Consider the following 13,926-nt stretch of genomic DNA (forward strand, 5'->3'; position numbering starts at 1 on the left):
TAATAATAATAATAATAATAATAATAATAATAATAATAATAATAATAAGGCCATGCTGCCTCCTTTTTACGCTGTGTAAATGAATTGTTGACATTTTTACCTATAGAATACATAATCTCCACCACGAGGTTGGTCTTGAATTTGGGAGGAGGAAGGAAAACTGGTATTATAATGCTGCACTTCCCGGCGGAGCAGAGTTGATCTTGCTCTGAACCACGCTGGAGAGTTCTTGTGTCATTTACTCCTTTCACTTCGGGGTCGAGCTTTAGCACTCGGGGGAGCGATGGGGAGAAAGAAAAAAAAAAAAACCAACCCAGAATGAGCAGGGTTTCAAACATCATTTATTGTGCAGAATTTATTATAGAAAAGTCCGGATTTCCAAGTGGCTCCACGCATTGGGGTGAGGTGCTTTGGGCCGACAAAAGCCCCGAAGTCTCTAAGAGCAGCTTCATTTTGGGGCTGCAGTTTGCTGCGGAGGGAGCCACACAGGCTGAGATTTATGAAGATTTCATAGGAATAGTACATTGTATTGACAGTAATTATTTTATAGTGGTTATTAATTACGAAATAGCCGTGAAAGCCGGCTTTTGGAAGCGTGGCGTCTGTACTCTTTCCAAGACACCCTTTTGCCCGAGCAGAGATGTTCACTGGCTCTGTTTCTAGCACTGCGTAATTCACTGTTTGTCCCAAAACCTTTTTGCCATTTCTAAGCAAACGCTGCTCCTTTTGCTGCTTTGGCTCCTAGAAAGTGTGTGGGGGGGTTGTAGTTAGGAGGCGGTGATTTACAGGTAGGTGAGTGGATGCTCAGAAGTGGTTTGGGGATTCCAACTAACGGCAGAGCAAATGAAGAGGGCGGCGGGTGACAGCCATTTCTGAGACGGGGGACGCGGTGGCACTCGCGTACGGACGGGAACTGGGTTTGTGTTCCTTCCGTAAACCCAACTGCTTTGGTGCTCAGTCGTGGAAGCGATGTCGACATTTCTTAGTGATCCTTTTCGCTTTCAACTTCTTCATTTGGGGAAAGAACTTCATGAGAAACCCCACCAAAGCGGCAGTACGCAGATGACGTCCCTGATCACCTTTTCTGCCTTTTTCTGAGATATTACCTCAACTCCCGCTGGAACCGTGAAGCTCACCTGGAGGCAGGAATAGGGAGAATTCCCCAAGCAGGTGGGGGGTGGCTCATCACCACCAACCAATTAACAGCAGTAAATGGGGTCTCCAGGAAGGTCCAGTTCCCTCCGCACCTCGGCCCTGGTTGGCAGCAATGTGAAATGTCGCGTCGCTCTGGCTCATCAGCTCACAATGCTGTGACCAACAGCGGCGGATTTGTTTGCAAAGAACGATAAATTCTGATTTTTAACTTACTGCATCTTACCACGGACTTAAGTTTTTGACTAAAAAGGAGTTTTAGCAAAAGCAAAGTTTTAATCGCCCCTTTGGAAAGTAAGTTCTAAGTTGCTGGACAAAACAAGAAGGAAGAAGAGATTTATTTTTTTTTAATCCCCTGTATTGCTAATATTTATTCTTTGATTCTCTCAGACAAGTCTTACCCTATCGACAGGGGAAATAGTTTTTTAAGCTTTGCAGTATTTTTTGGAGCGATAACTCTGTATTAGTCTGCCAGTCTTCCTCTGAGGAGTATTAAACCTTTTTTGATCTTCCACTGGAAATTAGAGATTTCCTGAATGAAGTGTAAATGCACATTTCCATGTACATCAAAGCCAAAAATCAAGGTATTTTCTTTTTCCTGCAATGCTGTTATGGATGCGTTCATCAAAAGATGTTTCTGCCTTTAATTTTGTCATGAGGCTAAATGAGACACGACTTCCAAGGTCAGGCCACTCTCAGAGACGCGTGACAAGAGCTTCATTAGCTCTGGGATTTGCAGCTGCCCTCGGACGCTGCCGGGATCCAGGATCGGAGGTTTTGGTGGGACCAAACGTATCCGGGGGATTATTCCAGTGATACTGGACATGCCGAAGGGCTACTTCAGGAATCTTTTGCTCTGCACTCATCCCTTTCTACCGCTTGTCCTCCAGCCTCGCTGCCGGAGACTGCGTGAGATGAACCTCTCCTGCCCACCCGCTGCCCCCGCGGCCTTCAGCATCCGGAAGAGATGACGTAAAAGCGACGATGCTCAGTCAAAAGCAAGTGGAAGAACTGGAAGCTGGTAGTATCACCATCAGCAGTCACAGTAAGGTTCAAGGAAAGAGTCAGACACGCAAAACCCTTAAATTCGACATTTTATTTCATTGCAGAAGAAAATCCAACATAGGCCTCATTATGTTATGCATCTTTAATTATAAAAATAAGCAAAGAAAATAACTTGCATCTTTCTCATTACTATGATATGTTTCAAATAACCTTTATATGAACACACTGAGCTTTAAAAATGTAATTTAAACAATAAATAATGACATATACCAGATATGCTCACTGTTTATTCCAGTACTCAGCAAAAAAAAAAAAAACAAAACCAAAAAACCCAAACTCTCTCCCCCTTCTAAGTATCTTTAAATTATAAATACATAATGCAAATTTATAATGGCACAAAACATCTAAAGTGCAAACAAATCACGATGAGAATCATGCAAACATTTCTAGATAAGCCCCTCCCCGCCCCCAAGAGAAACCATTTTGCAATGAACGCAAGATTAAAAAAAATAAAAAGCGTTAGAGATTAAATAAAACGTGAAATAGCTGGACTTGATATGGAGAATCATTCCCCGTCCCCGGGGGGGGGATCTCTCTCACCTAAGTCAAACCACCTAACATCAGGCATCCTTCCCAGGCGACGGGAAGCGCCTCCCCCGTCTCCGTGTCCCCTCCCCTGAAAAGAGAGGGTTTTTCAACGGCCACTTTGGGCTCCACGGCAAAAGTTAGGCAAGGTGAACCCCAGGCCTTTCGATTTTCGGGACGTGTGCTCGCGGCTTCCTTACTGCTTCAGCGTAGGGGGACAAAAGTGACCTTAAAGCAGCTCAAAAAGTCTCGGGATGCGGTTGAGGCTCTCTCCGGCACGGGGCACCCGGCGAGTCCCCGAGGGCAGTGCCGGCGCGGAGAGGCCGAGCTTTGGTTTGCACAGGGGACGTTCACCTGTGGCACCAGAGCACATCGAATCAGGGGGAATTATTTTCCCAGTCATCTACCCACCCATACTAAGGGGACAACAAGTTTTAAAGTTCCTACCGGAAGAAGAAAGTTAATTATTACAACCCAAAATGATGGGGTTTGGGGTAACCCAACCCTCCTCCCCATCCCCAAATCAACTTGATAAACCTTCTTTGGGTTTCCACAGAAACGGGTGCCCAAAGCGGCAGAGAAGCCACTCGCCACGAGGAGTGTCCCCATGGAAAGCGGTGGCTGCCAGATGTCCTCAGCGAGCTCTGCTGGCGCGAACCCCCCCGGGGCCTCCGGTACCCGGAGCCGGAGCTGGGACAGACCTTTTTGTAACTGGTTCCCCAAACAGCGGTACGCGCCCGATGCGCAAAGCCCAGCAGAACTCCCCGTTTAGCAGCCGCCGTCTCCCAGCGGCGCAGCGCGAGGGGCGATGCTGTAGGGCGGAGAGTCGCGCGTGCGCCGTTCTGGGATCCATTCCTAAGCCTAAGTCAAATTTTTTGGGTCAGGGTATTCAAGGGGCCTTTGGTTTTCACCTTGCGAAACTTCGTTGTGTTGGACTCTATATACCTGACTGCGATTTAAGAACGAGCAATATTGCATCTTGCTTGCCCTGGACGGCACGATTCAGAGTATTAAAAAAAAAAAATAATAAAATAAAATAACAACCCTCTACCGTCAGCAACATTTTTTGCTGCTTACAATTTTATGACAGCACTTTTGGGCTACATTTAATGAAGACAGCAATATTAGAAATGCTGCCACTGCATCTGGTTTCAATATATTAGCAGCAAGTTATTGTTTAAAGGCTTTGTGGTTTTAAAAAAAAAGAAAAAAAAAGAAGTTATATTGCTTTAGATTTTGAAAAGAAAAATAGATCCCTCCTTTATTAGCTCTCTAACTAGTCGAGCAAGAGTCATCCACTCTGCAGGCGGACTCGAACGGGATAGATTTGGAGCGTGGGACTGGCCCGGCTGATCGCATGCCACGGCGTGGCTTTTTTTGGCTCCCCGAAGCCCGGCCAGGCTACTGTGCGGAGCGGCCCTGGGGGAGCCCCCCGCCGCCGCGGCGGGTCCGGCGCTCCGCTCCCGCTCGCAGGGGCTGCCGGAGAGGTGGAGGGGAGGAAAGGCAGATCCGAGAGCACTAACGCATGTGTCCTCTTAAAGGCAGGCACACTGCTTTGCTTCTGAAGCTGAAGAGAATGTAAGGATTTTTCCTGCCTTTCCCCAGAAATCAACTTTCTAAAGGAAGTTTTTACCCTGTGGCAGCTACGAGAACCCAAAGCAGCTTTTTGTCAGCCATCTGATAATTCCCCAAATAGCTCTCCAGCAGCACTCGTGCCTTGGGTATGACTACGTCTCACAGCAGCTCTGTGCAGATAGCACTGGCCAGTCTGAACTCTTCTTTTTTTTTTTTTTTTTCTTTCTTTTTTTTTTTTCCCCTCCTCCATTTTAACTGTGAGAAGAGAGGCTTGTTTCTGGCCCTGTAATTCCTGTCCTAAGCATTTTCTCTTTCATTATAAAAAGGCCACAGAGTAGAATGCGAACTCTTGAATATGACAGAGCTACTGTTTCCAGGAAAAAAAGAAATAGCTAACTTACAAAACTAAGTTTATGCAATAAAGATATTATATTCTGCTCCTTTTAAGCAGACTCTCGTGGAATTTATGTACAGTACATGACAGATTTTAAAACTATTTATACCACAGTTAGAGCAAGACCTTTAATACTCTAGTCTTAAGACAGGGTTTGTTTGTGTTAGATTTCCTTTAAAGCTTTAGACAGTTAAATACAGTACATAGATGTTAGCTTTTAAATACAATGCAAGATTACGTAACCTTCTGACTAGCTTCAACCATAGACTGGCACCTCTTTTAATCATTTCCATAGTACAAAATGTTCCTTTCCTGATTTGGTGTGTGTTGGGGGGGGGGGGGGGGGTTAGTTTTAACTCATTTTGCACCGCGGTGCCAGGTCCCGGTAACTAGCCTCATCCACAGCTAGGGAGTTTGGTAAATCAAGGGGTTAACGGAGCTGTGTGGGAAGGATTAGGACTGCATGACACTAAGAGACCAGGAATATGACATTCATATTCGTCCATGGCCAGCACAGATTCATAACACGAATTCCATTGACATCTTTAGGATGTGCAATAGTTATTAGTGCATCTATCGTCGCCTACCAGCTTAACACAAGAGAGAATAAGCTATTCTCCTTGGTGCCAAATCTTCAGACTTCAATGGTGTTAGCGCTACAGTACGTTTAGAGTTTGGTGTCTGAAGGCCTGACTACTGTACGGTTATATTTAAGACTAAGATTGTTTGGGGTGTATTTTTGTGGGGAAGAAAAGAGATGGAGACATTCCGATGGCGGGAAAGCTGAGACACTGAACACAGATCCATGCAAAAGTTTTGTTCGAGAGGAATAGAAAATATTAATGACTAAATCTAAAACCAGTTCCTGGTTGTTATTAAAACTAGCTACAGTACACTTGGTTTGGGTGCTTTACTCTTCTAGAAGAGAGACTTCAGCTTTGGTAGTGCTTAGCATCCCTTACACACCCATTGTCGCTCCCCCGAGGCCTTACGCGCTTTCGGCGGAGCTGCGCTTTGCGTGGGCCGGCACGGACCCCTCACCTCGGAGGTTCCTGAAGTAGAGTTTTAGCTTCTGCGGCTCGGTGATACGTCTCCTGGTGAAGTCTGCACGTGGGTGGCCCTGGGCGCAGTGATCTGTCTGCAGCAGGTGGAAGAGGCTTGCCATGTTGGGCCCAATCTTCTCCATCAAGCTGTCCTTGATGGTGCTGACAGTCTCTTCGTCGCACTCCAGTAAGCTTCTCACCAGCTTGTTGTAATACCTGCACAAGAGTTACCATCTGTTATTCCAAGACAGCTCCGGGCAAGACGAAAGCAGCAAGGTAAGAACTGATCTCAAGTCAGGAGACCAGTCCAAGCAATAGAACTATGAGAATCACAGAATCGTAGAATGGGTTGAGTTGGAAGGGTCCTTGAAGACCACTCAGTGCCACCCCCTGCCCTGGGCAGGGCCACCCCCCCCAGCCCAGGTTGCTCCAAGCCCCGTCCAACCCGGCCTTGAACCCCTCCAGGGATGGGGCGGCCACAGCTTCTCGGGGCACCCTGCGCCAGGGGCTCACCGTCCTCAGAGGGAAAAATTTCTTCCTAATATCTCATCTACATCTGCCCTCTTCCAGTTTGAAGCCATTCCCCCTCATCCTATCACTACATGCCCTTGTACAAAGTCCTTCCCCAGCTCTCCTGTAGCCCCTTCAGGTACTGGAAGGCCGCCAGAAGGTCTCCCCAGAGCGTTCTTTTCTCCAGGCTGACAATCAGAAATTTTTAAGTCATTCAGGGTCTGTTTGAAATTGATTTTTCACAGTGCACACACAATGTATGTATTCTCACTGCATCTATCAAATGCCCTGGTGATGCTGTGCCCATGACATATGGAAGGAACACAACCCTTCAAACCTCTAATTTAGTTGTCCTAAATGAGCGGCTGCTCCAGCTCTGCAAGGTAAGGCTATAAGCACCAGTGATTTTGGTGTTACCCCAGTGGATTGGGAAGAAGGGAAGAGCAAGGATCTCGTAAGTGGCTTAAGTATGTGTTTTAGTCTCGGCTAAACAACCTGAGTTTCTAGGCTTTGGAAAAAAAAAAAAATAATTGCATCTTTCTAATGGACAGACACTGCCCATCACCAGACAGGACAACAGACTAAACAGACCACTGGTCTCAGCCAGTATGACCCTTCCTATGAATGCATCCATCCCTGTGGCACCACCCCCTTCCATCCCTCTCCCTTCCCTTTCCGCAAGGGACCAGGAGAGGGAGAAGCAAGCTCAGTCCAAGTCAGCGCCTGACAGACGCACATATTCCCTGGGGACAGGTCTTTAGGATGCACAATCAGTTGTCGCTTCCAACAAGCTGAGCACACGTTAAATCCCAAGTGAGGACCTTACGCTTCGCCCTGTTGCGTGCCTGCCTCCTCTACAGCCTGCTGCCACGTTTTCACCTCCCGGCAACCTCCAGGATGCGCTCCTCGCACAAGGAGGGAGCCAGGAAACTCTGCTGATCTGTCTCCCCAGCGCTGCTTGGGCCGAGCGGAGAAGAGTGCTCAAAGGAGCGATCCTCCGCGGGGCAAAGGCAGAACCAGCACAGCCCCGGCGCACGGCTGGCTCGGGCAGGGAGAGCAAAGCGGGACCTCGCGGTACAAGAGAACATCTTCCCAGGGAGAGAAAGTTGAGAAAAGAGGAGCAATCCCATATTTGTTTGGCTACTTCTGCCTGAAAGGACGTCAGGGAACTTATTTCAAGCCTTTAAGGTCACCGTGACATTTTTCCACAGGAGCGGAGAAGAGAATAACCCACAGGTGGAGGAGGGGAAGGAAGAGGGAAATGAGAGTTCACATTCAAACTCCTTTCCTAACTCTCAGCTTTGGCCTTTAGCGCAGCCAGTGGAGGTCAGGTGAGGTTAAAGTTTCTGCCGCATCTGAAGTACAAAAGGACCAGGCTTTGGCACGGCGGAGCACAGTGCAAGCACAACGCCCCAGTGCCAATATTAAGGTCCGAAGCGCGCATGGTAGTCGGTGATGAACACATCTGTGCAAGCCATGCGTCCAGCTTAAATCAGCCCCCATCTATCAGGGCAGGAGGAACAGATCCCACCCACCTTCCTCTGCCGCTCTGCCTACACCTCCTTCAAACAAACACCGCTGGGTGGTTTCCATAGCTGGAGCTGCAATCAAACAGCTCGCTAGTGCCTTTCGGTAGCCAGACGGCAAGCAAAGGCAACACGGCTTTCCTCTCCTCCTGCTCCTGCCATGAGATTAAATCGCAGGAAGATGCTATGACCTTTAACTACTTCCCCTCGGCATCCCCGGCCAAGTGGCACATTCTTATTCTGTGGCTATGTTGGGACAGGGGCTGGGAAAGCAGGATGCTTTAGGAGACCTCAATGTAAACTATTAGCTGGGAAATCCTGCTGCTTTTGTTACTCAACATGTCATAATATCCTCTGGCTTTGGTGAGGGTTGGCGGCTGTGGGGGAGGAGCTCCCGCCGCCTCGGGAGACAGCGGCTCCGGTTCAGGCTCAGTCCTCAGGAGAGGAACATCCCCAACACGTATAACACCGCTGCTGCTGTCACTGCATCCTCCCTCGCTCAAGCGTCCACACGTCCCTCCTTCAGCCCAACGCCCCCACGGCCCCGCCAAGGGCTGTTTAACTCTACAGTCCATCGTATTAACCTGAACCGCTCTTTCAGCCTGTCAACCACTGGTGCCACGGTGCCGCCTGCTCCTCGTCCCAGCCCTCGGGGGAACGCTCAAGCAAACCTCTCCCAAATTTGCTTGGGGAAAGAGGGGAAAGACACACAAGTATAATTTTCTCCTTCCCACAAGTATAATTTTCTGAATATAACATCTACACTAGAGCTTTCTAGAATAAATTTATGCCGGTCACAGATGCAACATCTATATATCACTTGCATACCTGTCCTAGGACAGGTCTGGAGGTTTAAGATGCTTCTAGATCAAGTCAAACAGCCACCCCAGAGGAGCTGCAGCATTCGCTGCAGCCAGCCAACACGTTAAATTGCAGCTTGGGCTGTTTGCACTCAAATTCTAGAGCATATTTACTCAAACTGTTCAAAAAGATCCCTTTTATCCCAATCACAAGACTCAGCACTGATTGTTCCAGGATTTAGAGGAAGAAATCCCTGCCCTTGCAGCGTGACTGCGCAGATTGCAGTAGCTCCCTGAAGCTCCTCTCTGTCCCTTGTCCTTGGAGGATGGGGACAGGGCAGTTCTGTGCTCAGATAAAGGTGCCATGCCCGTTTCTGCAGGCAGCCCTTTGCTATCAAGAAGGAACACGGGTGAAAACCCTAAAAGAGGCCATTAAGAATGCCAGGCTATCCCTAGAAATATGAACTACTGGATCCCGGAAGAATAAGGTTATAGAGGAACCTGTTCGCTGGTTCCCTTTGAGCTTTCCTAGTTCTTCGCATCAGCACGGGAAGTCAGAGGGCAAGGCTGCATCTGCCAGGTGCCAGAGAAACCCCAAAAAGGGGGATGGCTGCAGGCTGAAAAAGTGAATGAAGTTGCAATAGGTTGAGAAGCTCTTAAGTGCTCAATATGCCAGCGATGCCATATGAAGCAAACTGGTTTGGTGTTGAAAAGCTCTGTTGACCATTATACCCCATTCAAACTAAAAGGACTAACATTTAAACAAACTCCGGGCTTTGAAGTAACGTACGTCTAGTTAATTTTATGATTCTCCCCTGGAGATGTTTGTAAGTGTATTTACCAAAAAAGCGAATCCAAAGAATGCTGGTAAAACTTAACAAGGATTTGAACAGGCAGAGAGCGTTACTTTAGACTAAGCTATATCAGGACTTGTAAGAAGTTAGTCAACTTGGCTCCTCTCATTTCTTTCTCTGTGCTTCACATTTTTGCATTCGATGCATTTCAGCCGAGGAAAGCTTCACGTACCGGTTTGAGAACTGATTTGGAAGCTGGACGACCTCCGTGATGGCTTCGGGATTTCGTTTCGCAATGCCGCACATGTCCAGTTTGCTGTAGCACTCCTCTTGCACTTCGGAGATCATTCTTTGGAAAGTGGAGCACCTCCGGATGGCGAGGAACACCTTGGACGTAACCCCATTTGCAATGCATTTCAAGCTTTCTTTCACAAAAGCTTTTCCCTGGAAACAGAAGCAAAACCTTAAACTGCAACAGATTTCATAGAGAAGGATGCACGAGCAGCTACTCTGTTGTGGCTGGCTGCTATTAATTACCCTTGCTGCGATTAACAGACCTGCTGGAGGTCCCTTACCAAGCACGGCAGGGAATTGGACCCTCAACGCTCGCAATTATCACAGTTATACCCACAGCCGTTTCGGTCGGGACGCACACAGTCCAGGGAGAACAGCAAGCTCCTGTTCCCAAAAGATGTAGGCAATGGAAGTCTTTGCGTGCACAGCCCGAGGGGTGCCAGCACCAGAGATGGGCCAATTCTGCCCTGCGGGAGGGGGGCGGACGGCTCGCCGCATACCAGCGATTTAACGCATCTGGTTCACCAGACCTCAAGATGCTTTAAGAGCTTTTAAGTTTGTCCTTGGGAGCGAGAGCGCAGGGAATGAGGGGGCGTGCACGTTTTGGGAAGGGAGTACGAAGGAAAAGGGCCCTTGGCAGAGCCACAGTCCTCTGATATTATCCTATTTATTCTGCCGCGAGCGACTGCAGCTCCGGAGAGGCTGATCTGGCCGTGCATTCCCAGGCCCGAAGACTTCCAATTCAAATCCCAGCCCTGTGCCAGGTCACACAGTCAGAAGACTTACTTTGTTAGAAGAACGTTTATATTTCCTCCTGAAGAGGAAACTTCGCTCTCCGCCCCACAAAACACTCCTTGCCAAGTCCTCACACATAGCATACAGTATGTGGAAAATGTACCGTAGAAAATAGCCCTGAAGGATGCAATTTGTAGCCAAAACCCAAAATCGTGGTTAAGAGGAGTAGCTAAGCAGCGGGAAGGGCTGCAAGAAAGGAAGGGTTAAGCCTGCACGGACCCCACCTCCGTGAGGATGCAGAAATTAAGGCATCCATTCAGCAATGCGTTTAAGCACGTGCTTTAGTGCCGCAGGACTTGTAAAAGCACTTTATCGAATCGGGGCATGAAAAGGGAGCTCTAACGGCGAGGTATTATTCTTGTCCCCTTTATACTCGTACCGTACCTGAGTGTCAAATTTAGCAGCGCTGTAGAGGAAGGACTTGCAGATGTCGTACATGCCATCTGTGTCGCACGTGGAGTTCTCCAGGCAGGCGAAGGCCCCGCAGCCCACCTGGAGGGCACTGTTCAGACAGCGAACCACCTCGGCTGCAGAGAGAGGCACAGGCACAACGTTACAGACGCGCCGCTCCCCGACACCCCGCGCCATAACGCCCTTCTCCGGCGCAACGTCAAGTCACGCTCGGCTGCAGCCAAGCGGTAGCCTTCGCGGTTTTCGGGACCGGAAGGAGAGGTAATGAAGAGAGGCCAAAGGGAGTTATTAATGAAGTCATGCAACAGATCACCAGCAAATCAAGGAACAGAAGTTGCAACTACCAAAACCTTCAACTGGCCGCATATGGATTAAGAGAGAGGCAACACCTGATAGTCTTTGCCTCGATGGAGACTTACAGGTCTATCCCAACCTAATTTTGATTGCACACGTTTACAGCTTTATTCAGAGATCCTCCGAAGAAGGCAGAAGTAACGAGGACGGGCCCATGAAAAGCACTGGGCGGTGAGGTCTCCTCTGCGGTGTCGGAGCGGAGGGAGGTCAGAGCAGCTTGGCGGCGCGCGGCTCACAAACCTCATCCGAAAATGAGACCGAAGTGACGGCCATTGCCAATAAGCTGGCGTGAAATCTGCACTTATTGCGAGGAAGCGCTGGTTTTGCTAGCATTGGAGGAATTTGTGCTTTTCTAAAAAGCATAAAGTATCTAAGAAATAAGATTTTAGTTTGCGTGTCAATTATGAGAACGGCAAAGGACTTGAAGTAGCAGCTCGGTGCTAATGACTAACCTGGTCCCCAGCAGTTTACAAGCATAGCCAAGAGAGGTCATATTGCTGAAGATTCGTAAAGAGAAGCGACATTTGGGCAGAGAAAGTTAACGAAACGGAGCTGACCATGTATAATTAAAATCCTTGAGGCAGTAGTTAGTCTGAACAGGAGGGTATCCATGTCATCCCATCTTTCTTAGTGCAGATACTATGCATTTTAACAATGAATCAGCAGTATTGCCACATGATTGCCCTGAAATTAGGAGGGATTAACCTTTTTTGGTAAACTGAACATCTGTCCCCTTATGTGTCTGTGCGAGGCATATTCATTACTTTTGCAGATCATGTTACGAGACATTCTTTAGGAAGAAATGCAAACCCAGTGTCTCCCATCAAGGTCCTAGGTGTGGGAAAAGTGAGGATTTGCATTTAGGAGAAGAGAAGACACCTTATTAAGAGCTAAGTTGTAGCCTAAAGACATATTGATAGAACTAGGATCTTTACAGAAAAGAGGAGGAAAAAAAAATAAAAATAAAAAATAAAAAAATCACCCAATTAACCCCTCCTCGTTCTCCACTCTTGCTTACGTGCCTGAAGGGAGAAATATTTGGTAAGATCATCCTCTCCCCAGTTCATAACCTCACCATCGCACAAGTCATTCCCATAATTATGTTTCCACAGGTTCAAATTATAACTTTGCTTTCAGCAGACTTAGTATGCATTAAGCTTTTATTGTTTTAGGCACGGTGCAATAGTGAGACCCTATGTTTCTATAGCAACCAAATACAAAAGGAAATTGAGCAAACACCCTAGTATAATGCTGCAGAGCCTTGCAGATCTAAAATAAGACATCTGTTAATGAGCTCCAAATTAGAGACCTAATATCTTTTCAGTATACTAGAAGACAGATTTTTAAATTTCCATTGTTCAAGACAATGTGTCCAACTTATCTAAGCATCTATAGTGCACAAAGTAGAGACATCCAGAGCTGACTTGCCAGCAATTTTTTTATCCATTGTAAAAGCAAGTTTGCTAAATGTCACAATTGTATTTTTATGGTGCCATCTAACTGATAGCAATCAGTTTTTGAAAATAAATGCTGGCAGTGGACAGTTTCTAGGTTACTGCATTCTTCAAAGTCACACATCTCTCTCCCCCTCTTTGAATAGACAGATGTTTGGCAGAACAATGGTTCAGTCAAATTTCCACAGATTTTACCAACTTCCTAAAAAGCAAGGAATTTAACACCAAAGTATGATAGCAATTGGAGAAGAGAGACAGATACATGCAAGCAGGAGAAGAAAAAAAAAAAGTACATGGAACTCATTTAGTAGATGGGGGAGGAGGAGAGAGAACGGATCGCATCCTGCAAGCAGAGCACACACCGGTTCCCTGACCCAGCTCCTGAAAGGAGATTTCTTCTCCAGCTATGCACCAACATCCTCCTGAATCAGACCCTTCAATTAATATTTGTTCCTACCAGCCATTAAGTTTATAAGGAAAAAAAAAGAAGAAAAAAAGGAAGAAAAAAAAGGGGGGGGGGAAGGGGAAAAAAAGAAAAATAAAAAAAAGGAAAAAAGGAAGAAAAAAGAGAAAAAAAGAAGAAAATAATCAGCAGAGACATCTGAAACAGTTTAAGACATCAGGGCTGAGGCTCGAAGCCCTCCTTGCTGGGTGTTACCTGAGTTCTGGGCTGCCACCCTGGGTTTCCTGGGGCTCACAGAGTCATTCTGTTCAGCTTCATAGGATGCAGATGCACTGATCACCAGCAGCAGCAGAAAACCAGACTTTAGGAGCATTCTCTGACAAGTTTCCGCTAAGTGTGAGGTTTTGGGTGGGTTTTTTTTTTTTTTTGGTTGCTTTTTTTTTTTTTTTCCCCCTGGTGTATGTGTGTGTGTGTGTGTGTCTCTGTCTCTCTCTCTCTCCTCTTCCACTTCGGCTTGAGCAAGGATGTGGCTGTGGGTACGCGCTCCCAGGGAGGGAGAGAGGGCTCCGCCGGGGCAGGGGACGCGCGGCCGCGGGGCTCTGCCTGGACCCTCCGGCTCCCGCTCGCTGGGGGACCGGGAGCGGCGCCGAGGGCTTTTATAGCCGCCCTTATCGGTCCCCCCCGCGGGCTGCCGAACCAATCGGGAGGCGCCGGGCAGAGCCAATGGCAGACTGGACTCATTCAAGCCCCAGAAAACTGCAACTTCACAGGAAGAATATTTTCCAGCCAATTAAAAGTACCTGCCAAACAACAATCGCCCAAAAGTTAATC

At 47.6% G+C, this 13,926-nt stretch overlaps 1 protein-coding gene across 1 annotated transcript; it reads right to left on the minus strand.

The window, feature by feature from the left end:
• Positions 1 to 5,228: 5,228 nt before the first annotated feature.
• Positions 5,229 to 13,705, minus strand: STC1 (stanniocalcin 1). The gene is made up of 4 exons (XM_082495734.1): positions 13,351 to 13,705; positions 10,858 to 11,000; positions 9,617 to 9,828; positions 5,229 to 5,970 (listed from the first exon to the last, which is right to left on the minus strand). The coding sequence occupies exons 1-4, from the start codon at positions 13,466 to 13,468 to the stop codon at positions 5,700 to 5,702; spliced, it is 744 nt and encodes a 247-aa protein (XP_082351860.1). The 5' UTR covers positions 13,469 to 13,705; the 3' UTR covers positions 5,229 to 5,699.
• Between the last annotated feature and the right edge of the window lie 221 nt (positions 13,706 to 13,926).

This window comes from Vanellus vanellus, assembly GCF_965231255.1.
Source record: "Vanellus vanellus genome assembly, chromosome: 26".
Classification (NCBI taxonomy): domain Eukaryota; kingdom Metazoa; phylum Chordata; class Aves; order Charadriiformes; family Charadriidae; genus Vanellus; species Vanellus vanellus.